Below are 23,997 nucleotides of genomic sequence, written 5' to 3' on the forward strand. Positions count from 1 at the left end.
CACACTGTAGGATCTTGAGTAGGGGAAAGGAAATAATATAAAACATATCACAGTCCATAATAACCGAAGATATTACTGCCTGTGTGAGAGAAAGAATCAGAGAAGAAGGGGCCTCTTTGGATTTTATTTTGTACTCATGATTCATAACCGAAAGCAATAAGAAAAAAATGCCTGTTTCATGTTTTTCAAATGTCTTGCTACCAGGAAGGGAGGTGATGGATTGTGAAGCAAAGCACAGAACAGACTTTAAGTCCATGTTTGTGCCTAGCACTGTGGGAGACAATAGCGGGCTAGTCTAACCTTAGCCTGTACAAAAGGAATTAGCTGTAAAGACAACGGAAATGTCAACAAATGCCAAGAAACTAAGAGGCAACTATGACCACAGACACAAACCTGGGGACTCTTCTTGCAAATATCCCAGGGCTGGAGGATGGAAGCTAAGCACCACCACGATTAACTCAGCTTCTAAAAGTGCTATAGACTCTTGAAAGACTTCATTCTGAGCAGGAGGAGTCACTTTCTAAGCTTTGCACTCTATTAGGTATTGAAATGTCCGTATAAACTGATGGTATGACCACTCCATGGATGGTTAAGGGAAGGTTTATATAGAGCACAGAGAGTTTAGAGTTAAGAGATTTGGGGAGCATTTGTTCGTGAAGTGAGAGAACTTGCTACGGTCTGTGAGAATTTGGAAATCTAATGCGCCATCTTTGGCCATTAACTGAGTTGGACTGAGACCATTTGCAGCAAGACAGAATGGAATGTCTCTGAGGCTGAGGAGGGAAAGATTAGAAAAGGAGGGGAAAGTGTCACAAACAGGAACTCTGTCAGAGGGAGGATTCCAATAATCTTTAGGAGGGAGCCGAGGGCACCTGGGGAGTGAAGCAGCTGGAGAAAAGCAGCAGCCCAGGAGGTAGAACCTGGAATTCAGAGTTGAATATGGTGGGAGGCAGAAGCCAGCAGAAATAAATGATCCATATCTTACCAGAGTTAAATCAACAGTGTGGTTTGGAAAGAGGTCCAACTGTGCTCCTCCCAGATTTCAGCACCACACATATAAACTGACAACATGACTGCTTCTTAGTATGCATAAGGGAATGGTGTTTATGAGATAAGAGGGAGAGAGAGAGGGAGGGGAAGAGGAAGGGAGGGAGGGAGGGGGAGAGGGAGGGAGGGAGGGAGGGAGGGAGGGAGGGGGAGAGGGAGAGGGAGGGAGGGGGAGAGGGAGAGAGAGAGAGAGAACACACAGCCAGAAGTATCTGGAAGAGTCCAGAGCAGAGAGAGGAGAGAGACAGTAGTTGACTAAACATGGCCAGCAGACTGAACATGGCCATGAGAGAAACAGAAGCACAAGGGGGTGGGGGTGGGGCGGGTAGGTTAACACAGAAGATAGGGAGTGGGCAAAAGAATAAGTGTAGCTGAAATGGTTGGGTTATAAAGAGAATGTGTCAACCTGAATCCCAGGGAGCTCCTAGAGACTGAGCCACCAACCAAAGAGCAAGCACAGGCTGGTCCAGGCCTGCGGCATGTATGTAGCAGAGGACTGCCTTGTCTGGCCTCAGTGGGAGAAGGTGCACCTGATCCTGCAGAGACTTGATGCCCCTGGGAAGGGGGTCTGCAGGGGTGGGAGGCAACCTCTTAGACAAGAAGGGGAAGGGGAATGGGAGTAAGAACTCTGGGAGGGGGAGGGGGAACATTTGGGATGTAAATAGATAAAATAATTAATTTAAATAAATAAACAAACAAACAAACAGAATGTGTAGCTGGTGGAAAGGAAGCCTCTTAGCTAGAGGGAGTCACAGTAAGAAAGGAAGTGGGAGACACCAAGATGCTAGCATGGACTTTGAAATGTGTAGCTGGTACTTCTGATGCTGAGGGAGCCCAAAGGCCTGCCTGTGCTTAGGTATGCTAACAGACGCCACAGATAGCCACCTGTCCATTCTGCCTTTTGGAACCTGGGGAAATGGACTTTCCTTTTATCTTAACAATCCCTCATCAGGATCTACAGTAGTGTATTCTATAGTACAGAAAAAACAAACAAACAAACAAACAAACAAACAAACAAACAAACAAAACACCCCAGATTGGAATTAGTAGTATGTGCGGACTGTATGTACATGGAAATTCTGCAAACATTCACTGTGAATACAAGCCTGCCAGGACGGGACATAGAACTGGGACTAAGAATACTGTTGGCAATGAGTATTCCTATATTATTCAGTATCTGCACAATAGCAGTCTTCATGCATCACATATAGGATTAAAAACGCATTTTAAAATCAGCAGCTTCTGATTTCCACCAGGCTCAGTAGGTGCCTGTGCACCTTTAATCCCAGCACTTTGGAAGCAGAAGTAGGTGGATCTCTGTTTGCTAGAGACCAGCGAGATCCTCAAGGGGAGTTCATCTACATAATGACGCCCAGTCTCAAGTAATCAACTAATTGATTTAATTAAATTAAGCAAACAATTCCACTACCTTATCCCAAAGAAACTCCATAAATTGGCAGTGAATCTAATACCCACTGTGCTCACGGCTTTAAAGAATAGAGCTTAAAAACTAAAACATGCATCAGGACACTGGAAAAAGAAAAAAGTTATCCTGTGAGTGAGTGTTTACTACAATTATCTTGTAACTTTATGAAGAAACTTTGAAGTTTTCCCACATGAATTCTGAGTAGTGAATTAACAAGCAATTCGTTTGAAACAAGAGAGCAAGCGTGGCCTTTAGCATTGAAGTCATACATGTGTTACGCCGGGTGTTGGTGGTGCATGCCTTTAATCCCAGCACTTGGGAGGCAGAGGCAGTCGGATTTCTGAGTTCGACTCTAGCCTGGTCTACAAAGTGAGTTCCAGGACAGCCAGAGCTACACAGAGAAACCCTGTCTCGAAAAACAAAAACAAAAACTTACATGTGTTACATGCATGAAGTTACACAATTAAAAAATAAATACAAATACTATCACCAACCTTGCTGATGACCCACCAAAGAAAAACAGAAAATAACAAGATGTTAAAGTCTGCTACTGTAATACCAAATAGTTGAATAGAGATCCACGTGTTTGATGGATATGTGTGTGTTTGTGTGTGTATGTGTGTGTATGGTGTGTGTGTATGTGTGTGTGTTTGTGTGTGTGTGTGTGTGTGTGTGTGTGTATCAAACTGGCCACTAAAGGTGCCATATTCAAATACTGGCACACCATCCCATTTAATTTTAAAATGTCAACTTGTCTCAGCCAAGAGTCAATGAGTCTCAACTGAGGGACTGCCCAGATCAAATTGACCTATGGGCCTGTCTGTGGGGAACACTCTTGCTTGTTAACTAATTGACTTAGACGTGAGAGGACCCAGACATGTGGATGGCACCATTCTCGAGGCAGATGATCTAGGACTGTATAAAAAAGATAGGCAAGCATAGGTCTGAGAGCAAGCCAGCAAGCAGCAAGTTCCTCCACGGCTCCTACTTCAGTTCCTTCCCTGACTCCCCATAGCAACAGGCCGTGATCATGAAGTGTAAACACCTCCCACCCCGAGATTCTTTAGTCAGAATAGTTTATCCCAGCATCAGGAAAGCAGCTAAAACACATACATCTAACCCACCCGAAAATAAACTTTTCAGGAGTCACTCATGAATTCCCCTAACTAAATTTAAATTTGAAAATATAAAATCAGTTCACACAGCATGGGTCAACCTTGAACTCTGACATTTGGGACTAAACAGTTCTGCCTCTATGAGGGCCAACCTGGGTGCCATAAAACAGCTAGCTACATCCCTGGCTACTAAGCCTCTGTTTGTCACTGCTCTACCTCACCCCTATTGCCATGTCAGTGACAACCAAAGATGTCTCTAGACTAACACATATCTTAGGGTGAGGGGAAAATCAAAAACACTGCTGGTTGAGAATCACTGATAGGTCAATGTGACCATCATCAAAAAATGTTACAATCACAGACAAGTATAACTCTCATTCATACCATTGTAATATGTATGTTCTGTGAATGCAGCAGAAGGTTGTAAAAGCCTCTCACTTGTAGTTGGAACACTCGAAGCTGTGTGGCAGAGTGCCTACTTAGCATGATAAGACCCTGAAGTTAACCTCTGCCACAGGTTTAAAAGGCAGGCACAGGCGGTGGTGGTGCACACCTTTGATCCCAGTACTTGGGAGGCAGAGGCAGGCAGATTCCTGAGTTCGAGGCCAGCCTGGTCTACAAAGTGAGTTCCAGGACAGCCAGGGCTGCACAGAAAAACCCTGTCTCAAAAAAAAAAAAAAAAAAAAAAAAGGCAGGCACAGTGGCACACACACCTGCACTCTCAGCACTTGAGGTGACTGAAGGGTCAGAAGTTCAAGGCTATCCTTGACTAGATAGCATGGTTTAAGGCCAGCCTAGGACATGTGAGAGCCTGCCCCTGTGTCCCCGACTCCATTCTCTGCCTCCAACTAGGTTAACCTGCTCCACTCTAACTAGTCACCGCTGTACTTTGAGCACTGGTTCATAGGGCCATGCAGATCCCCAGATGAAAGTCTATCTTAACCGCTACTAAGCTACATCCTCAACAAGGTCTTGTACACCTCTACCAAGAAGCCTTCTCTCTATAAGGCAAAAGAAATACATGTGCTTGCCAGCACATTAAAATATCTCTGATAAGCAAATTATGAATCCCAACTTAAGCATATAACAAACGTGGGACAAGGAAGAAAGCAAAGAACTCAGAAAGCAGATATCCCAGTCTTGCATGATTATCGCTGTGTGCCCTGAAACAAGCCTAAACTCCTATCGATTGGCCTCTCGATTTACCTCAAAATCTCGGAGTCTGGGGGTGATTTCCTCGAGCAAGTGTAAGTCTCTGGAAACCTTGGTCTTTACTTTATTCCATCTGCCTTGGACATCATCAAATTCTTGTTTATACATTTTCCCCACATCAGGAAGCATATTTTTCTCCAAAGTCTTCGTTTCTTCTGAAAGCTTATGTAACGTATGTTTCTGATTCTCAAGGGTTTCATCAAGGGCCTACGAAAGTGTCAAGAGATTAAAACCATCCACAACAATGTACATATGTATTAGCACAGATGTAGTAACATATATATACATATATATGGAGAAGAGGGTATCTTACTTAAAAATAAAAATCTTTCTTTTCTCATAAGTAGGTGTGGCATCATGGATTCTGTACATTAAACCCTGTAACAGCACACACAGTGTAGAACAAGAGCCCAAGGTCGGCAGTTGGTCTTTTCTATCAGGTACCGTAGTATAGAACAGTGTTTCTCAATCTGAGGGGCGAGACTCCTTTGGAGGGGTCTAACAACCCTTTCACAGGGCCTGCATATCATATATTTTGCATATCGAAGATTTACATTATGATTCATTCCAGTAGCAAAATTGGAGTTATGAGGTAGCATTGAAAATAATACGATGGTTGGAGGTCACCACATCATGAGGAACTGTGTTACAGGGTCACAGTGGAGAAACATTGGCATTGAGCCTTCAGGCCACTGGACGCAGGAGAGTGGTTTAGTCAATATAATTTAAGTGGCTCCCAGAATGTGGGAGGCTGAGGCAGGAAGACTGCACTCAATTCTCAGCCAGTGTGTATTACAGAGTAAAACTCTTGTCTCAAAAAAAAAAAAAAAAGAAAAAAAAGAAAAGAAAAGAAAAGAAAAGAAAAGAAAAGAAAAGAAAAGAAAAAAAGAGAGAGAGGAAAAAAAGAAAGAGAAAGAGGAAAAAGAAAGAAAGAAATCAGGTCACCTAATACACCTCACATTATTTTAGGAGATATATCTAGCAGATTAGGAACAGGTTTAGAATTTTATTTAAATGATTTAAAAAAGTAAATGTTTCCCAGTAACACTTAATATCTTTCTGGACCTCAAATAAATTATTTAAGGTAATTAAGTTTAAAATTATAAATTCTTAGGCCTGCAGATTGACTCCACAGATGAAGATGGCAGCCACACAAGACTTAAGATTGAATGAACGCTCCCCCTGGAATTCACAGTGGAAGAGAAAACCAAGTTGCCAAAGTCGTCCTCAGGACTCAGCACACACCCACCTCTGACTCAGCACACACCCACCTCTACAATAATACTAATAATAAATAATAAACAAAAAATAAAATAAATTACATTTACTCTGCAATTTTTGTAACAAATTTTTAACAATCTTAAAAGACTTCATCAAAAATGGTCATTTTTTTTAATCACTGAAAAACCACTTCAAATACATAACAGGAACTCTCAGAAATGGCCAAGCTCCCAAGGACAGCTTACCTTTTTCTCCTGCAGGGCCTGCTCCACCGCTATGGGATCGTTCAGGGCATTCAGAGAGGCCTGGGCCGCCTTTTCTGACTCGCTTAGCATTTTTTTCAGGGTATTCAGTGTGTCCAAATACGCGGGTCCAGGCTGGCTCTTCAGCTCTGACAATTGAACATGCTTGCTTAGGGAAAACAGCGCTAGGACTTCACTACTGTTATCGACTGCACCATTAATCTTCTGTATATAATAAGGAGACTCCAGTAGATAATAAATTAGATCCCCTGATTACAACTGAAAAGGCTCTCTGTTGCTTAACAAGACCAGCCATCCCTCTGGCATTTCAGACAGACAGACCGTGGCTTCATTCCTCTCGAGGCTGGTGTTTGAACTATTAACTCGCTAGCATTTTTCTCCATTTGATCATGCTGAAATGTCTCTATGAAGCTTGAAGGACAACATTCGTTTTTGTCTCACACAACCTCCCCTCCCCCAAATGATACCCAAAGAATAAACAGAAGCGAAGACCCTGCCACCAGCCTTCCTGAAATCCCATGAGTGTACACAAACTACATGGGAACCCTAAGACCGTAAGAAACAGGGGTGACTGGCAACAGCCAGCTAACACAGAGTATCCCTCTGTGCCTCTGTACAAATCCCAGACAATCAGCATTTGTACCAAAGAGGAAGTGAGCTGAAATGTGAAGCACCAAGAGGTGAAACCAATTAGCAGCATGAGTTCAACTGCCCACTCCTGATCCTCGTCATAAGGGAAAGCTTGGTTTGCGGGGGTCAGCCGGGAAAGACATCTTCTCTGGTTTTTAATGTCACACTAAGTTAACAGATTTCCATGAGTGAAATGCATGAAGTCCAAATGCACAGTCAAGAGAAAAGTAACATGGTGCCTTTGTCTAACATGCATGCCTTCCTAATGCCTGTACATGCTGTACGGGAGCTAACATGGTGGAGGTCACAGTCAGAGCACAGAGAGCACATGGCACATGACAACCCAGGGCAGCAGCTGACGAGACACAGAAAGCGACATACAAGCTTTCCAAATCCAGCTACCCGAACCAGCTTCATTCCACTGTCTCCAATTCTACCTTGCTCAATTTTGTTCAAATTCTGGAAAAGCAACATGATCCCTTTCAAGGATCGAGTGGGGCTACTAAGACCTTAACCACTGGGAGCAAACAGAAATCGATGATGTTTTTGTTTGATGAGAACAAAGTGGTTTCTCCCATTAAATTCTCCTTAAGGGCTGGAGTGCAAATCATGTGCCTAGCAAGCATGGGGCACTGGGGTTCAACCCATCACCACCAAAAGAAAGCAAAGTCTCCCAGAAGTCACTATATCCTACTCATGCAGTTTTACAGCATGCCAAGCTGGCTTGGTTTGTTGGGTGGTTGTTTGTTTGTTTGTTTGTTTGTTTGGGGGAGGGATGTTGTTGAGACAGGGTTTCTCTGTGTAGCCCTGGCTCTCCCGGAACTCACTCTATAGACCAGGCTGGCCTCGAACTCAGATTGCCTATCCCTCTGCCTCTGCTGCTTCCCCTGCCCCTGCCTCCCAAGTGCTGCAATTAAAGGTTTGTGCCACCACCACCTGGCCAGGTCTGAATGTATTATAATACTTCAAGCCACAGGGATGCAGGGAAGAAAGCATGAAGCCAGAATGAAACTCAAGACACACTAAAGGTGGAAATATTGGGAGTAATTTTAGATTTAAGGAAAACTAAGAGGAGAACCAGAGGAACAGAGACAGAGAAACAGAGACAGAAAGACAGACAGACAGACAGACAGACACACACACACAGCAGAGGAGAGCCAATATTTACCATTTTCTAGTTGTTGTTGGTATTCCTCTAAAGCCTTCCGCACAGCCTGGTAATGATGTCGAAGGTCGTCAAAACCCTGCTGGACAAAACCTGGGACACAGGGCTGAGACTTCAGGGCTGAACAGCTTGCACACAGCGTCTCAATTCTGGGGTGAAGGCCAAGGAGATCTGTCAGTTCCCTCTGAGGAAGAGAAAATACGGTCACTTCACTCCATGAATACGAGCGTTCCCATAAACAGTTATGAAAGAAGCAAAGACAAAGCTCATGATACCAGATCCATGCTCCCCCGCTCTCTGCTTTCTCTTCAGATTTCGAGACCTTTTGCCTTTTAGGAGATACAGCCTCTCGGGCTACAGATACGGCTCAGTGGGTGAGAGCGCTTGCTAAGCAATCATGTAGACCTGAGTCTGGATACCCAGAACCCATGTGAAAATGTGGGTATCACCACCTGCTGCGACCCTGGAATTAAGGGAGGGCAGTGACAGGAGGGCAGCTGGGACTTACTAGACACCAGGCTCCAGGTTCAGTGAAAGACCGTATCTCAAGGAATAAGGTAGAGTGTGGTAGGGCAGGGCACCTAATGTCCTCCTCTGACCTCTTCTGGCATCCATGAGTAGAGATATGTGTGCTCACACACACACATGCATCATTCACCACATATACTGAATGATATTTCCTCTTCATATATGAGATTCAACCCAGAAAGGTCTCCATGAGTAGAGATGCACACCCCACACACACACACACACACACACACACACACACACACACACACAGCCCACTCACCAGACACACTGAATGATATCTTCTCTTTTTATATAAGAGACTCAGCCCAGAAAGGCTCTACAGTCCTATAGTGCAGCCATTTCTCACCCTACCTGGCAAGAATCCTTTAAGCCTGGCAAGGGCTGCCGGGGCGATTCAGAAATGGGTGTGCCCCTCAGCCACTCTTCCTTCTCCTTGATGGTCTCCTCAATGGCATCAAGCTGCTTAAAATAAGCATTTATATCTTCCTGCAGCTGGATCTTCCTTCCCAGATCTTCTAGCTGCTGAGATATCATCTTCCACTCCAACGAAACCCTTTCCAGAACATCGTTTACTTCTTCAGTGGAAAGGCCTTCTACGGAAACAAAAAGGTCCAGGTGCATCAAAGCACTTCATCCAGTAATACCAAAGTGGCTTAGAATTGGTCCTAGACATCTAACACAGTGAAAGATTAGGCAATGTTACGTAAAATGGTCATACCCTTAGGCCATACCTTTCAGTCATACCCTTAGGCCATATCCTTAGATCATACCCTTAGGCCATACCCTTAGGTCATACCCTGAGGTCATACCTTTCAGTCATACCCTTAGGTCATACCTTTCAGTCATACCCTTAGGCCATATCCTTAGGTCATACCCTTAGGCCATACCCTGAGGTCATACCCTTAGGTCATACCCTGAGGTCATACCTTTCAGTCATACCCTTAGGTCATACCCTTAGGTCATACCCTTAGATATGACTATTTTACACCATTATGATGTACTAATAACTGGATATGCTTTAACTCCTTGACCTAAGGGGAGTTAGGAATGCTAAGAGTTCAGAGGTGATATGGCTATCTCATAAGGTATATCTATAAAGCATCCACTAGTTCCTCTTCTGTAGACCATGTCTCCATCCCCGACACTGTAACACTCTGCTAACTTATAATCTGATGCAGGCAAATCAACTCAAATGCCTGAATTTGTGCAGAGCTCAGACATCAGAATATACGCCTTCTGCCATAGGAAAATGAAGCAGAAGACTAGCAGAACTCAGAGCTGGCTGAAGTCTAGGATGACAAAAGATGACAGGAGTCCCTTTGCCTGCAAGCAAATGGGTACATGTAAGAACATTAAACTAGATGCCAGGTTCAGGAAGCATCAAGAAGCCTACGAAGCACTCTGAACACATATGAGTAAATATAAACATATTATTATTATATTATATAAATATTATATATGAGTAAATACAAACAATGCCAAAGTAATGATAATGGTAGCTACTCTGGAGACACAGCTCAAAAAATGTTATTCTATTATGTTACTCTTACAAGCTCCCAGATTTATTTACTTATTTTGTATTGGGGGGGCTGCCACATGCCAAGGCATGCACATGGAGGTCAGATGACAAAGCGCTGGAATTATGTCTCTCTTTCTACTGTGTGGCTCCCAGGGAAGGATCTAAGTCATTAGGTTTGGTGGCAAAAAGCGTTACCCACAGAGCTATCTTTCCAGCCACTGACAAGCTTAAATTTTTTTTCTCAAATTTTAGAAAGCTATGCAATGTCCTTAGAATTGATTTAAAAAAATTATCTATAACAATAACACTTTCCATACCCTTTGTAGTGCTATAAACTATCATTAAATCTTTTGTTAAGTGAGTGAGAGGTGGTATAGAAAAGTGGCAATCCGTGGAGGTTTGGTCTGTTGCTATGCACTGTAATGCTAGATTCTTTACCAGAAAGCCTAGGCCCACCCGTGAACTACCAGCTTTTCTTGTGTAGACCTTGTTCCTTAACTTAAAACTACTGGTTGAATATAAGGGGCTACAGCCACTGACTGGAGAGATCAGAGGTAGGCAGGTTTTTAAGTTACCTGGTTGAGCATGGGAGAACTGGAAAGAGGAGGGAGAGCAGAGAAGGGGCCATGAGAGACGAGACTAGGGGGGCCGTGAGCCCAGATCCAGGAGTAAGAGTAGGTATCTGGGGTACACCTCTGGGGAGGTAGCCAGGCCAGCAGTCAGAAGATCAGATTATAGGTGCCCCCCCCCCAAGAATTGTCAAAGCTAAATAAAATAACCAGACTCTGAGTCTCATTCATTTGTAAGCTAGTTGGGGATAAGATTAAATTGATTGTACTACAGCAACCAACTCTATTTGGCAGACACACATGCTGAAAGGAGAGACTCAACACCTTCAGGATATGAGTAGGAGTGCAGAGTCTTCTCTGTGAACATATATGATCAACATCCACAGTCATGGAAACCCAACATGAAAGGAAAATGTCATGGAAACTGAGAAGCCACCCCTGTCTCACCAGCAATACAAATTTGGAAGGTTTTGTGTCACACCACATCTCCTAAGAATCAGAGATACAAACATGCACACCATGGTAGAAAGGTACCACCCACATCAGCTGTTCAAGGGCACTTCCACCAGCAAGCTGCTAAGAGGACATTAAACCTAAGCAAGGCATTCACACCACAGTCCATGTGCAAGTATCACTGCTAACGGAGTCATGGACAAGAAAAAGCACCATTTTCTTAGCAACTGTGTGAACAATGGACATGCATATGATGGTGCTTTGGCGTGGTCAAATACTTACTTACATGCTGGCAATACTTAAGCACATACAATAGAAATAAATCATAAAGAAAATTTCATTCCAAAAGCAGTAATTGCAAAATGATTCACACACACACAAAGTTAAAGATGTAAAAAAAAACTACTGGTTTAAAGATTTGGTATAACTAATCTGCCACATTGTGCCTTGGTTGTTTATAGCTCTGATCAAGGGCAGAGCCAGGCACAGAACACTTTCAAAGGCAGGCGAGTGGGTCCCACCTCTCCCTGGGCAGGAGTTGAATAAATATGTGAAGAGCTCTTAAATACCATTAAAGCTGACATGAGTGTTAGTAAGTTCCTATCATAAGCATTCCTTCTGTTGTTGGTTTTCCCATAAATAAAAATGTGACAGAAGGGGTGACCTAACTCCCCAAATGATACTCCCAGAATCTCCTGACTGCTGCAAGCCAGGGGACTATCAATAAAATGGCCAGGCAGGCTGCCCTTCAGCTGGCCTCAGCCACGCGGAATGATGGCCCCACAGGTGCCTTAGGGGACGCACATGACAGTCAAGGCTGCAACACAGGCCCAACTCCTGAAGGTGCAGCACCAACCATGAGAGTTTGAACTACACATTTTGCTAGCTTCAGCAAACAGTAGATGACACTGCACACATTTCCACGCACATTGGCCTTTCCTCCTTGGCCTCAAAACACTAATGTGATTGTTACAAATGGAACAATGTGATTGGTACAAATAGAACACTTGGTATAGGCACAACCTTTATTTATTTTTGAGGTTTGCTGCAATTGATACAAATACCCTTTCTCTGGCTACATGATAGGACGGTTTGGCTCACTTGGGGAACTAGCTGGAAAACATACTCTTACACCCTCCCAGGATGTAACATTAGGTCCAGAAAAGGCTTTTCCTGTATGGTCTTTTATTGTCTACTGTCAGGTGGATGAGCTGAGCACATGCCAGAAAGACAGGAGCAACAGAGACAGCAAGAAGTGACAGCTGGAGAGTAAAGCCAGCAGCCCTGAACCAGACCAGCAGTGGCCAAGGGATGGGGACTGGATGCCTGACAGCTTCAGGAAAGACAGGGGAGACCACTTATGTGTGCAAAGTCTTGAATGCAATATATCCCTAGTACAGACGTGAGTTCAGGGGAGGTGTTGGCAGAAAGGGAGGAACGGGGTTTAGAAAAAGAGATGATAGAGAGAGGGAATACAGAACTGAGCAGTACTAGTAGGCTAAACTTCGAAATAGACATCTGACAACAAGACAGACCAGAGCAATTAGCAGGCCAAGCTGCAGAAGGGGCAGAGCCTCTACTGACAGTGGCACAAAGGCTGAGGTAGCCAGGTCCTGAGCAGCAGCAATGGGGATGTAGCCACAGACACAGCTGCAATGCAGTGGATGTGAGATAATAGACAGGGTAGGAGAGAAGGTGGAAATAAATTGGAGGCAAGAGAGGGTAGAGGGAGGAGGAGAGGGAGGAAGAGGGAGGGAGGGAAGAAGGGAAGGGGAAAGAGAGAGGGGAGGAGGGAATGGAGAGAGAGAGAGAGAGAGAGAGAGAGAGAGAGAGAGAGAGAGAGAGAGAGAGAGAGAGAGAGATTAAGAAGAAACTACAAGCATCAGTCCTCAGAATAGACCCAGAAAGCTGTCAAGCCTTTAGAGCCAAGAGTGTTAGGCACCAGAGGTACAGAAGCTATAATATTGGCCATTGCCCAAGGTTGAGGAATCCCTACAGCTATGTCCACTTACAAGAAACAAAGCCAGCCACTCTCTTGGGATGAAGGCTCCCCACTTCCTAGGCCTAAGCAATAACTCTGATGCTTATAGAAGAGTCCCACTGTGGGAAGGCTAATATCAGAGAGCACTGCCTGATGTCGCTCCTGCCTGCTGAGGCCATACACTGCTGTGAACAGATGCTAAAGCTGCCTACAGAAGACTAGCCCTTCCCTTGCCGATCCATGATTTCCATGCAGGCGGAGCTAAGACCCAACCATCTGACAGGCAACCTAAGTATTTTTAGAAGAAGGAACAGGTGCACAGGAAGTGTGCTTCGTGGTGTCCTCCCTCTAGAGTTCTCAAGGAGGGAGTTTCTGCAGTCAGCCTGGCCAGTCCTACCTGCTCCTGCCTATGTGCACCTACTGGCGTGTGCCCGCTACAGTTTCTGCCCTTCAACCCGGGCCTAAAGCAGCATGCGAATCTCACCCGACTGCAACCCATGCCCCAGCCTTTGACATCTCAGCCTGCCACATCTTTTCTTAAGAGGGAAGGAAGAAAGGTCCAGTACCACCAAAGAAAAAAACCATATGCCAAACTAAACAGCCACAGAAGAGAAAATACTAATTTTAGGTTTCTCTGTGTCTATGCAAGGCTTTAGTGAGGAGCAAGGGTCTTTGCTGCTTGAAAATTTTTTGAATACAAGTAACATCAAATTTAAGTAGAAAAATGTTTCTAGAGTATATTAATGTGATCCTCCGAACGTGACCAAATATCAAACATTAATAAGTGTCCTAGATAGCTGTAATTGTCCATCTGACACAGCCTAGCATCATCTGACATCCTAGACTGAGGATCACACAGTAGCCATTGTCTTGATCATTAAGAAATATAGAACAGGCTGGCGGTGGTGGCGGCACAAGCCTTTAATCCCAGCACTCGGGAGGCAGAGGCAGACAAATTCCTGAGTTCGAGGCCAGCCTGGTCTACAAAGTGAGTGCCAGGACAGCCAGGGCTACACAGAGATACTCTGTCTCAAAAAAAAAAAAAAAAGAAAAAAAAAAAAAAAGAAAAGAAAAAGAAATGTAGACGAGTCCAGCCCACTGTGGGCAACACCATTCCTTAGGCAGGAGGTCCTAGGCTGTAAGGACCAGGCAGCCAACAAGCAGCATCCTCCATGGTTTCTGCTTTCAGATGCTTGAGTTCCCACCCTGACTTCCCTCAGTGATGGACTGGGACCTGTAAGCTGAAACGAACTGGTTCTTCCCGAGCTGCTCTGAGTCATGGTGATTGTCACAGCAGCAGAATGAAACTAGAATAAGTTTACCTTAAGGCGACTTCATATCTAAGACATTGCCAGCATAAACATTTCTCTCAGTGCCCTCATGTATAAGAAAAATTCAGAGTATGTAACCCCAAAGGTGAGGTTTTACAATCTTGTGCACTGTTGGATTTTAATTGCTCTGCTGAGGTTTTCAAGGTTTCTAGTTTTCTGACCCCCAAGTGGGAGCAGAACGACTTTGATTTTATCTGTTTTTAATAAAAAGCTTCAATATAAGATTTCAGTTTTTGAAAGATTCTGCTGCCTCAAAAAAAAATTGAAAACCAGATCTTTTTTCTATCTTTGTGTATTAAATGTTTTGTGTGTTAAGCTGCAAATATTAAGTGTGACCTTCTAAAATAATCTGAGAGGGAAAAAAAAGCCCTGCAGGGCCTCACCTTTTCCCATTTGCTCCCGGAGGGTTTGTCCGGTTTGATTCAGTTCGTCCAGTCGGGGCAGATTTTCCTTCTGTTCTTTCTCTAATCCCTGGAAACAAAGACCAAATATAAAACACTGAAAGCATCCCTTCTCGATGCAACGCTGATGTTATTTTAAAACCTCATATTTTGTGCCCTCTTAACTTTTCTTTAGGTATTTCAAAGTTTATCTACAAAGTACTGTAATGAAAAAACTACGCAATTCCTGGCCACTCTCTAGCACTCGGAGAATCAGTACGTCTGAAAAAGAAAATTCCAAAATGATGACAGTGAATATCAACTTTAGATTCTTTTAGAAGGGAAGATTATATGTTCTGTAATTATGAGTTCATTATCAAGGGGAAATAATTAAAATTAACATTTTTGGTCTAAGATCGACTTTTTAAAAAAAGCTGTATTGTTTAAAGGAAATATTTTGAGGAAATTTTAATACGCCAAATGCTTTGTTAGATACAAGGGCAGAATATCTCTGAAACAATACAAAGTCCTAAGTTACTATGTACCAGACCATGTAAATTTAAATCTACATAGAGGGCAATAATGATGACTGTATATACAACTCAACGATTAAGGAGGAAAAGGGGAAAACATTTTTAATTTCTCCTACATGTGGTGATCTGATGTTTACGGTGAAGCTCTAAAAGCCATCTGTGGCTACATGTATTTTGCAATAGCTTCTGGACCCTGGCACATCTCTGTGCCAATAGTAAAATTAGCCTGATGAATTATTTTACTTCCTGGCATATTCATTGTATATTTTACCTTCAATTTCTTTTTCATTCCTGAGGTCTCCTGCGACTTCTTATATTCTTTCATCTCTGTGTTCTGAATGGCAGTCTTTGATTTCAAAATCCAGTTCAGCAGCTCTGTACTTATAGCATCAAACCTGGTCAAGATGGAGACATTTGCCTCTGTCACTGGTCAGCTTCCAGTGTTGCCTTGGCCCAATAAAGACCAACCTGAATGCCCACCAGGCAAGGATATTCAAACTCTGCCCCAAAATAGAGCAACCACCCATAATACTTTTACAATTAAAAGTGAAAACATTATAGGGCTAATAAAATAATTATTTTTTTTTTACTTAATTGGGAATCATTTGTATTTTTATAAGCTATTGTAGACAACAAAAAACAGATTTAGTTAGATGATAACAGAAAAAGGACAAGTACAAACATTTATAAAACTATCCTCTGCTGCTCAATACATAGTTAACCAGACCTATCTCAGCCTTTCGGGGGCCTCAAGTCATCAGGAAGCAACTGAAATTGACAAGTAATAAGAAAAGTATATGCTAGGTAAATCCCAGGACTGCCAAGGACTGACTCCTAACCCATCCGTGGAAAGCATGGTCTCAGGGCATAAGTGTGGCTGTGTTTGACAGCTTCCCTTGCAAAGAGAAAGCAACGGAAATAGAGGCCATATTTTGCCAGCTACAAATAGGTGTGTCTGGTATAGAGAGTGATGCGAGGGAAGGCGAAATAATGATGTGGCCAAGAGTCAAAGGGGCCAATAAAGCCCTGGGTGATAGATGATGGATTTAAACAAAGAGCAGTCATCAGCTGTGTTAAGCACAGAACTGATAAGAGTCTGTTCATAGTGTCCAGTCACTCACTGTGGGGCCAGAACCCAAGACTGCACAGAAAAGACCACCACAGATAGAACACAAGAGGAACTCAGCGAGCGGTAATGGGAGGGGGAAGAGTGGGCAGGCTGGACATGGGATCCCAAAGCAGGTGAAAACCACAGTTTTCTGAAAGGTGACCAGAGACCAGGCCCTTGGTTAAACCTTCCATGTCTATCGTTAACGCAAAGAATCCTCACCACTCTCTCTGAAAATACTTTTGAATATCCTGTTAGAGTCGAAGCAACTGAGCTCATACGGGTTTTGAATAATGGACCCCATACTAATAAACGAAGCAAGAGCTATTCAAACAGAGGCAGTCCATGCAGCTGCCCCCTTACCCTGGCGTGACTCAGCATCATAAGCTGAGAAGAGGTATTTGAAGGTTCCTCTGGAAAGCAGCTCTTAATGTGTTTCTAGTAGATTCTGAGTAAGTTTTCTGTGTAATATGTGATTTTAAAAGGCATTTTCTACAATATCTCAAATCTAAATCAGAGGAGGCAAGAGTTAAGGGAATTAATTAATAGCTACCAGCCAGAACTAACATGATAGTTCCACATTCCTGAAAGCAAGTTAAAACTGACCTGGCATCTGTGGTGGCTGTACCCCAGGCACCACAACCTGTTAATATATAAATGTCCCAGACTAGTGAGCAAGAAGCAGCAATGCTTCTTAGGGACTCTGCACCCAGCCACTCAGACCAAGCCCTTCAGCACCTTGCAGTCTCACCTCTAAATATGGCCAGGTAAACACAATGTACTCAACTGACTCTTCCTTCGCTAGTCTTCCCTAGGACAAAGCGCTCTGAGGACTGCAGAGAGGGATGGCTCTGTAGGTAAAGCATTTGCCCTGCAAGATCTGACTTCTAAGTCATTCCTGCATTTTAAAAGTCTGGCTGGGTGGCATGCTTTTAATCCCAGAGCTGTGGAGGCAGGCAGAGTCAGCCAAATTCCTGAGGCTCACTGACAAATAAGCCAGGGGGACCATGCCTGAGGAAGGAAACCTTTGGAATCCAGAGAGAGAGAGAGAGAGAGAGAGAGAGAGAGAGAGAGAGAGAGAGAGAGAGAGAGAGAGATCCCTGTACTCACAGACACAAACATCCACATAACCACACTCACACACAAACCTGTACTCACGTATACATATCACATCTGTGCTCACACACAAACATCTACATAACCATATATGCACACTCTATACTCACACATAAACATCCACATAACCAGACAGACAGACAGACACACACACACACACACACACACACACACACACCTGTACTCACACACAAGCATCCACATAACCCCACACATCCACACCCACACCTACATAACCACACTCACACAAACCTGTATTCACACACACACACACATATACCTGTACTCACACAAAGCATCCACATAACCATACACACATACCTGCTCTCACTCACAAACATCCACATAATCACACTCACACATAAACCTGCATTCACACACATATGCCTATACTCACAAACATCCATATAACCAACCATGCACAGACAGACAGACAGACAGACAGACACACACACACACACACACACACACACACACAGAGGTTTTGGGCTATTAGTTCCCAAGTGCCCATTTCCATCTACTGAACCCTTTTGCTTTTGTAGGCTTCAGAATTTGTCCCTGAGCCACTCATTAAACCCCTTTTATTTCAGACATCTGAGGGTCGATAAATTTTACTTCAACATAAGAGTGTGTGATGCTCTAGCTAAGTAACCAGAATCCAGATGTCCACAGTTTCTCTCTGAGATAAGAGAAATGAGCAAGACACATTGACCCCAGTACAAGATAACCAGATAGCTGGAAATGCCTGACCTGAGCAGATTTTAAAAGAAACGAAAAAAAAAAAAAAAAAAAAAGAGAACAAAATAAAATTGACTACCAAGAATAAGTAATTAGGTAATTTAGGGCTCTCAATTGTCTGTGGAGTCCAACACAAGTTCATGACCGTTTTTACAGCTAACTGAATACACAAAAGGGTCTGAAAATTATGTCATACAAGGAATAGCTAAGGAGAGCCTCGTCTTTAGGACAATGGAAGTGACTGTGAGAGCTAACCTCAAACATTCGTGAGGGACCATTTTGAGGAGAGGAGGTTGGGGAGAATAAGGGGGAAGTGAACTGCATTAAGACTGAGAGGTTCAAGGCCAGCCTGGTCTACAGAGTGAGTTCCAGGACAGCCAAGGCTATACAGAGAAACCCTGTCTCAGGGGGAAAAAAAAGAAAAGACTGAGAGGTTCACACAGCAGAAAAACCAGCTGGCAGAGAGGAAGACTGGAAACCTTCATAGCCAAGGTTAACAGGGAAAGGACACTGCATGGATGCAGAAGAGCCAGCACTGCACACACACGGAGAATCTCCTCGGATGCCCAGGACCCACAGCAGGTCACAAGAAAGCCTGGGGCTCGGAGCTTGGGCTTCCAGCCTTGTGCTCTGCTCTGGTCCATGCCTTCTCCTGGGATGTGCACACCGTATCTTAGGAAACTGTCAGCTTCTGCAACACCTAAGCATCCCTGTCTACTTCCATGTTCTAGGAAACTGGAACTCCCAGTGGGCAGCCATCGGACCCTGCTACTGCCTACAAAAGCATGCCTGGGCTCTACAAAGACAGCACACAGGACGTTCTGAGGCAAACATGGGGCATAAAAAAAATTTACAAATGAGATTTCTGCTACCGTGGACAGCATGCACTCAGGCCTCTGCCGAGGAATTAATTCAGTAATGAATGTCTGCCTCAATCCACCCTCGAAGGTCAGGACTCATGACTCACAACCCCTCTCTATACTTTGTACAAACTGCATAGACTGGGGATAAGGGAAGGACACATGACCCGGTTCATCTGGACCTCCAGTACCATTGCCGTCAGCTTATAAACTTGAACAAGCAAGGGACAAAATCCTGGCTGGTGACATCGGAGACCCAGTTTGCTGAGAAGACAAAGCACTGTGAGGAAAAGCAACCAAGCCAACAATAGCAGGGACGGCAGTGGGAAGTCTGCTTAAGTGCATCCTCTCGCCACAGCTGGGCCACTTCTGGACTGTTTCTTGTCATACGACACGATAATGAGTTGTTGAAGTCACCTTGGTCACAGCATTTTGTCTCTTGCAGCAGAAGGCTCATTATTCACTACAGGCAAGTTTAAATGAGCCTCCCATCAGGATACACCCTGTCTATTCCAAAGCCAGCCCTGGAGACACACAGTGCCAGATGCGCCCAGCAGCTAACAAGAGTTCAGGAAATGGAAGATTGCTGCTAATGTTGACATCGACAGCATCTCCTTCTCTGCCTGCTGCTCTGGCCAAAGTAAAGGCTGCTGCTCACAACGGCAGGTGCGCCAGTCATGCATGAGGCACCGTTAGGAGGCAGAAAACAGGCTGAGGGTCAAAAGGAGAATCATCAGATACGCCCCACATCCTGATTCCTCTAATAAAGCTATCCTATGGAAGGAAAGCTTATCTTTTTATTCAGGCCCCTAATAACTGCCAATGTCCCTGAACCCTGGGATCGCACTGCAAGAGGGAGCATGAGAGCAAGCTTGAGGCCGAGCCGAAGGCTCACTGTGACCAGGCGTACCAGATCCAGTGCCTAGAACACACTACATTTTAAAGCAGCAGTTCTCAACCTTCCTAATGCTGCCATCCTTTAATACAGTTCCTCATGTGGCCGTCACCTCCATCAATAAAATTATTTCTTTGCTACTTCATAGTTATAAATTTGCAACTGTTATGGATGGTAGTGTAAATATCTGATATGAAGGGTTTTTGATATGACACACACACACCCCCAAAGGAGTCGAGACCTACAGGTAGAGAATTTTTTTAAAGGCTCTGACACAGCAAAGGCCCAGTGAATGCAGCTGAAATCTCATTCTTCTAACAATCTCCAGTTTTCTTTCGAATCAGTTAGATAAAAGGGACATTTTAACCCAAAAGAGCTCTTTCAGCAAAACAGAAAGCATCTATTAAGAAACCTGATAAAAGGAATTATCAAAGAAAACCTAAATACATGGATGGGTTTGGTGGGGGGGGGGGGGATAAAAAGGAAAGGAAGAAGAGGAAGAAGAGGAGGAGAGACAGACAGACAGACAGAGATCGTGAGGTCACAAAAATGCATTGTCTTCCTGAACTGCTATTGCAGTGATGAGCAGAGGAAAGAGATTCACAAAGAATAAGGAATTTATCCAAAGCCAAACTGTCAGGTCTTAAAGGTATGAAAGAAAGAAGAAAGCAGGAGCCGGACCCCAAAACAATCGTCCTCTGAGAAACAGATGGGGATTGATAACAGAAGGGTTACTCCACACCAGTCTCTAAATTTAGCAGAGGATGAGTAAAGTCCCTCAGGGCAATTTAGCTGCTTAGCTCCTGGGAGGCAGAATCTTCCAGAGACTCAAAGCCAGTAACTGAGCTCATGACTGAATTTACATAATAATGAGCATGTCTAAACTCTCATTTGATTAGTGATTAGTGCGAGTTACAGGCAGGCCTGAGGCTGGGACATCTCTCACTTTTTCTTGGCCTCCACGTCCACGTGAATCTGTCTCTTCTTTGGTGGGGGAGGAGGAGGCAGTTCCTGCTTGGGCTTCTTCACCATCCCTTGTTCTCTCACATGAACGGTCTCCAATAGGTCCTTCTGTGGAATCTGGGACATGCCGAGCTTCGCTACCGCCTGAGTCACCTGAAAGGCAAGTCACGCCCAGCGTTGGCTTTAAATGAAAGCCGCTGCTGAGAGTTATTCACATAAAACGCTCCCTATAAAAATAAACAGTTCAAGCCACGCATGGTGCCACACTCTGTTGGCTTATTGACAATTCCTTTAGGCCTCGCCCAACAGCTACCTAGCAACAGCCTGTGTCAAAGTCCACCAGGTGAGAGAGAAGGGAGCAAGCCAGGCATATAAGGAGGGACTGGCTGCTACCCTAGCAGCTCTCTCCATCTTCTTTCCCTGTACCCACGTATCCTCTCTCTTCTCTTTCTCTCTGCCCTTCTCTCCCCCCAGCCCCACAGTTCTTTGCCCTCACACCTCTGTTGCCGCTTCTCCAGGTCCCTGCTCCCTTCCCCCACAGTAAGTCTTCTTTATACTAGGTCTGTTGCATGGTGTCTCCTCAGGAAGACACCTCAGCATGGGCCTGCCAATATATCCCCGCCGATGATTATACTGCTTTATAAAACTTAACACCCTCCTGTAATCCTAGGACTTGGTAGGAGAGGCAGAGGTTAGAGGTTCGAGACTAGCCAGAACTGCACAGAAGCAAAGGGAAAAGTCCACTGCAGTGGGTATTGGTGTGGGTATTGGCTACAGACTTTAGGTCAACATCAGCCATGGCTATGCCAGCTTGTAATACTCCTCCATTCTGCTTGAATAATGACAACTGCCCGAACCAAAGTCATCTCTGTTTCTAAATTATAGTCACTTGTTTTTCTAGATTCTTGCCCTGGCCATGCCATGGGCCTGCACTGATGGCTGCCCAAGCAAGATGCTGGTTGACATTTTCTATGTCACCATTTAACCTTTTTTAGCACAGGACAAAAGAAAACATTCTAGTATCCTTGCCCAGATCAATCCCTTTCTATCCTGTAGCTAACTACCCTAGCCTATAAGTAGACAGTGTGCTCTCATTCCCAGACTAGAAACCCTGAGGGCTTTTCTTCTGAATAAAAGCTTGTACTATCTTTGAATAGCCCATACCCGTGTCTGTCTTGTCTTCTCATTCACTCCAAGACAACTTAATCAGCCCAAATAGAACCTTGATATCTGTTCACAGCATCCCACTCCCTAATCACCACCGCTCGAGGCCACTGAGCACCTGCCAGGTTCTGCCTGTCCTGCACAATTCATAGTTCATAACTATCATGCATGACTGGCTTCCTCTATCATGATGTTTTCACAGTTCAGCCACATTGTACTGATGGCTCAATCTTTCGTATTGTCAATTAATAAAGCACACTTTGGATCTCAGACTGCATTTTTCTGTTCCTGTACACACAATTTTTTCATGGTATAATATACTACCCAAATCAAAAACGTACCTGGTTAGAAGAGTCTTCGAGTCTCTGAACCAGAGAATCCCATCTCTGTGTTAGCTCCTCAGAGTCACTGTTCATCTTCTTAGATGCCTTGGGATTACTGAGTAATTGGCCCACATCCTGGCCAATCTCACTCAGTTGATCCAGAGTCTGCCTCTTCATTTCCATGTCTTCCTTCAATATCTAGAATGTCAAATATTTATCACACAACAACTATAGAGAATATCTTAGGTCTATATGGACATGACACCTGTCAATAATAAATCTGATGGCCTAAGGCTTAGGCAGGAAATAGGAGGTAGGGCATTCGGGAGGAGAAAGGATTCTGGGATAGAGCCAGGTGGGAGATTTGCCAGAGGAAGATGTGAGAAGACAGAAGTCTGGTACCTGAGCACAAGTAACCAGCCATATGGCAGAATGTGGATTAAAATAAATGAGTTAGCCGGGCGTGGTGGCACACACCTTTAATCCCAGCACTTGGGAGGCAGAGGCAGGCAGATTTCTGAGTTCAAGGCCAGCCTGGTCTACAAAGTGAGTTCCAGGACAGCCAGAGCTACACAGAGAAACCATGTCTAAAAAAAAAAAAAAAAAAAAAAAAGGAGTTTTTCTAAGTTACAGTCTACTCAGAGAAGAGTCTAGCTATATGGCCAAGATATCTAAATATATTTTGCCTGAGTCTTATTTCTGGGAGCATGGGGCTGGGAGGAAGAGTCAGGACCAACTTCCACAAATAATTTTCTTTCTCTCAAGAAAGTTTATCTTCCTCGGGAAGTATAATCAAGTAGATTTGTAATCCCGCCAACAGTGTGTTCTGCCATTCTCTATGCAATAATAAAAGGCTCCTGGTACAGTACCATGGCTGGAAGCGATGTAGTAATGGGAAATAAGCTATAATCTGTATTCATTCAAGTATATTAACTCTTAGTTATAAAACACTACACATCACAGGCTTACAACAGATGCCGACAGGGACACACTTACAGCCAGACGCCGGACACTGACACTTAGTTCCTTCTGGTCTTTAAAGTTGCTGGTTTGAACTTTATTCAAAGCCTCTTCCTTTTCGGTGAGCCAAGCCTCCAACAGACACTAGGAGTAACAACAAAAGTTGGAAAGAGACATGGTCAATCACCTGACAATTCTGTGACTCACATGTAGATCGGGATAATAAGAACCTCAAATACCCGAGTTCAAGGACTGGCAAAAGCATAGCCTCTATAACTTACAACAGATTAACCTGTCATTAGGTCTAATCGATAGTGATAACTCGTAAGGTGTGAATAGAGTTTAGCATGTCCTTAAAGGGCTCCTGTGTAGGAAGAGCATGGTCTCCAGTGTGGCAGGAGAGAGGCTAGAATCTGTAAGATATAGAAGCTAGGAGGAAGTCTCAGATGGTGCTGCCCGCAGAAGAGAGATATGCTGTTCTTCTGGGGCCTCCA

At 44.1% G+C, this 23,997-nt stretch overlaps 1 protein-coding gene across 13 annotated transcripts in view; it reads right to left on the reverse strand.

The window, feature by feature from the left end:
* Utrn (utrophin) overlaps positions 1 to 23,997 on the reverse strand; it is a 487,702-nt gene that overhangs the window by 322,985 nt on the left and 140,720 nt on the right. For all 13 annotated transcript variants that reach the window (XM_006512710.4, XM_011243167.3, XM_030245066.1 and 10 more), the window contains 9 exons: positions 23,540 to 23,647; positions 22,562 to 22,741; positions 21,040 to 21,209; positions 15,648 to 15,771; positions 14,847 to 14,934; positions 8,962 to 9,203; positions 8,083 to 8,263; positions 6,267 to 6,412; positions 4,795 to 5,007 (listed from right to left, as the gene is read on the reverse strand). In XM_006512710.4, the coding sequence (XP_006512773.1) occupies positions 4,795 to 5,007; positions 6,267 to 6,412; positions 8,083 to 8,263; positions 8,962 to 9,203; positions 14,847 to 14,934; positions 15,648 to 15,771; positions 21,040 to 21,209; positions 22,562 to 22,741; positions 23,540 to 23,647 (1,452 nt within the window). The remainder of the gene's footprint in view (positions 1 to 4,794; positions 5,008 to 6,266; positions 6,413 to 8,082; positions 8,264 to 8,961; positions 9,204 to 14,846; positions 14,935 to 15,647; positions 15,772 to 21,039; positions 21,210 to 22,561; positions 22,742 to 23,539; positions 23,648 to 23,997) is intronic.

This window comes from Mus musculus, chromosome 10 (assembly GCF_000001635.26).
Source record: "Mus musculus strain C57BL/6J chromosome 10, GRCm38.p6 C57BL/6J".
In the NCBI taxonomy this organism is placed as follows: domain Eukaryota; kingdom Metazoa; phylum Chordata; class Mammalia; order Rodentia; family Muridae; genus Mus; species Mus musculus.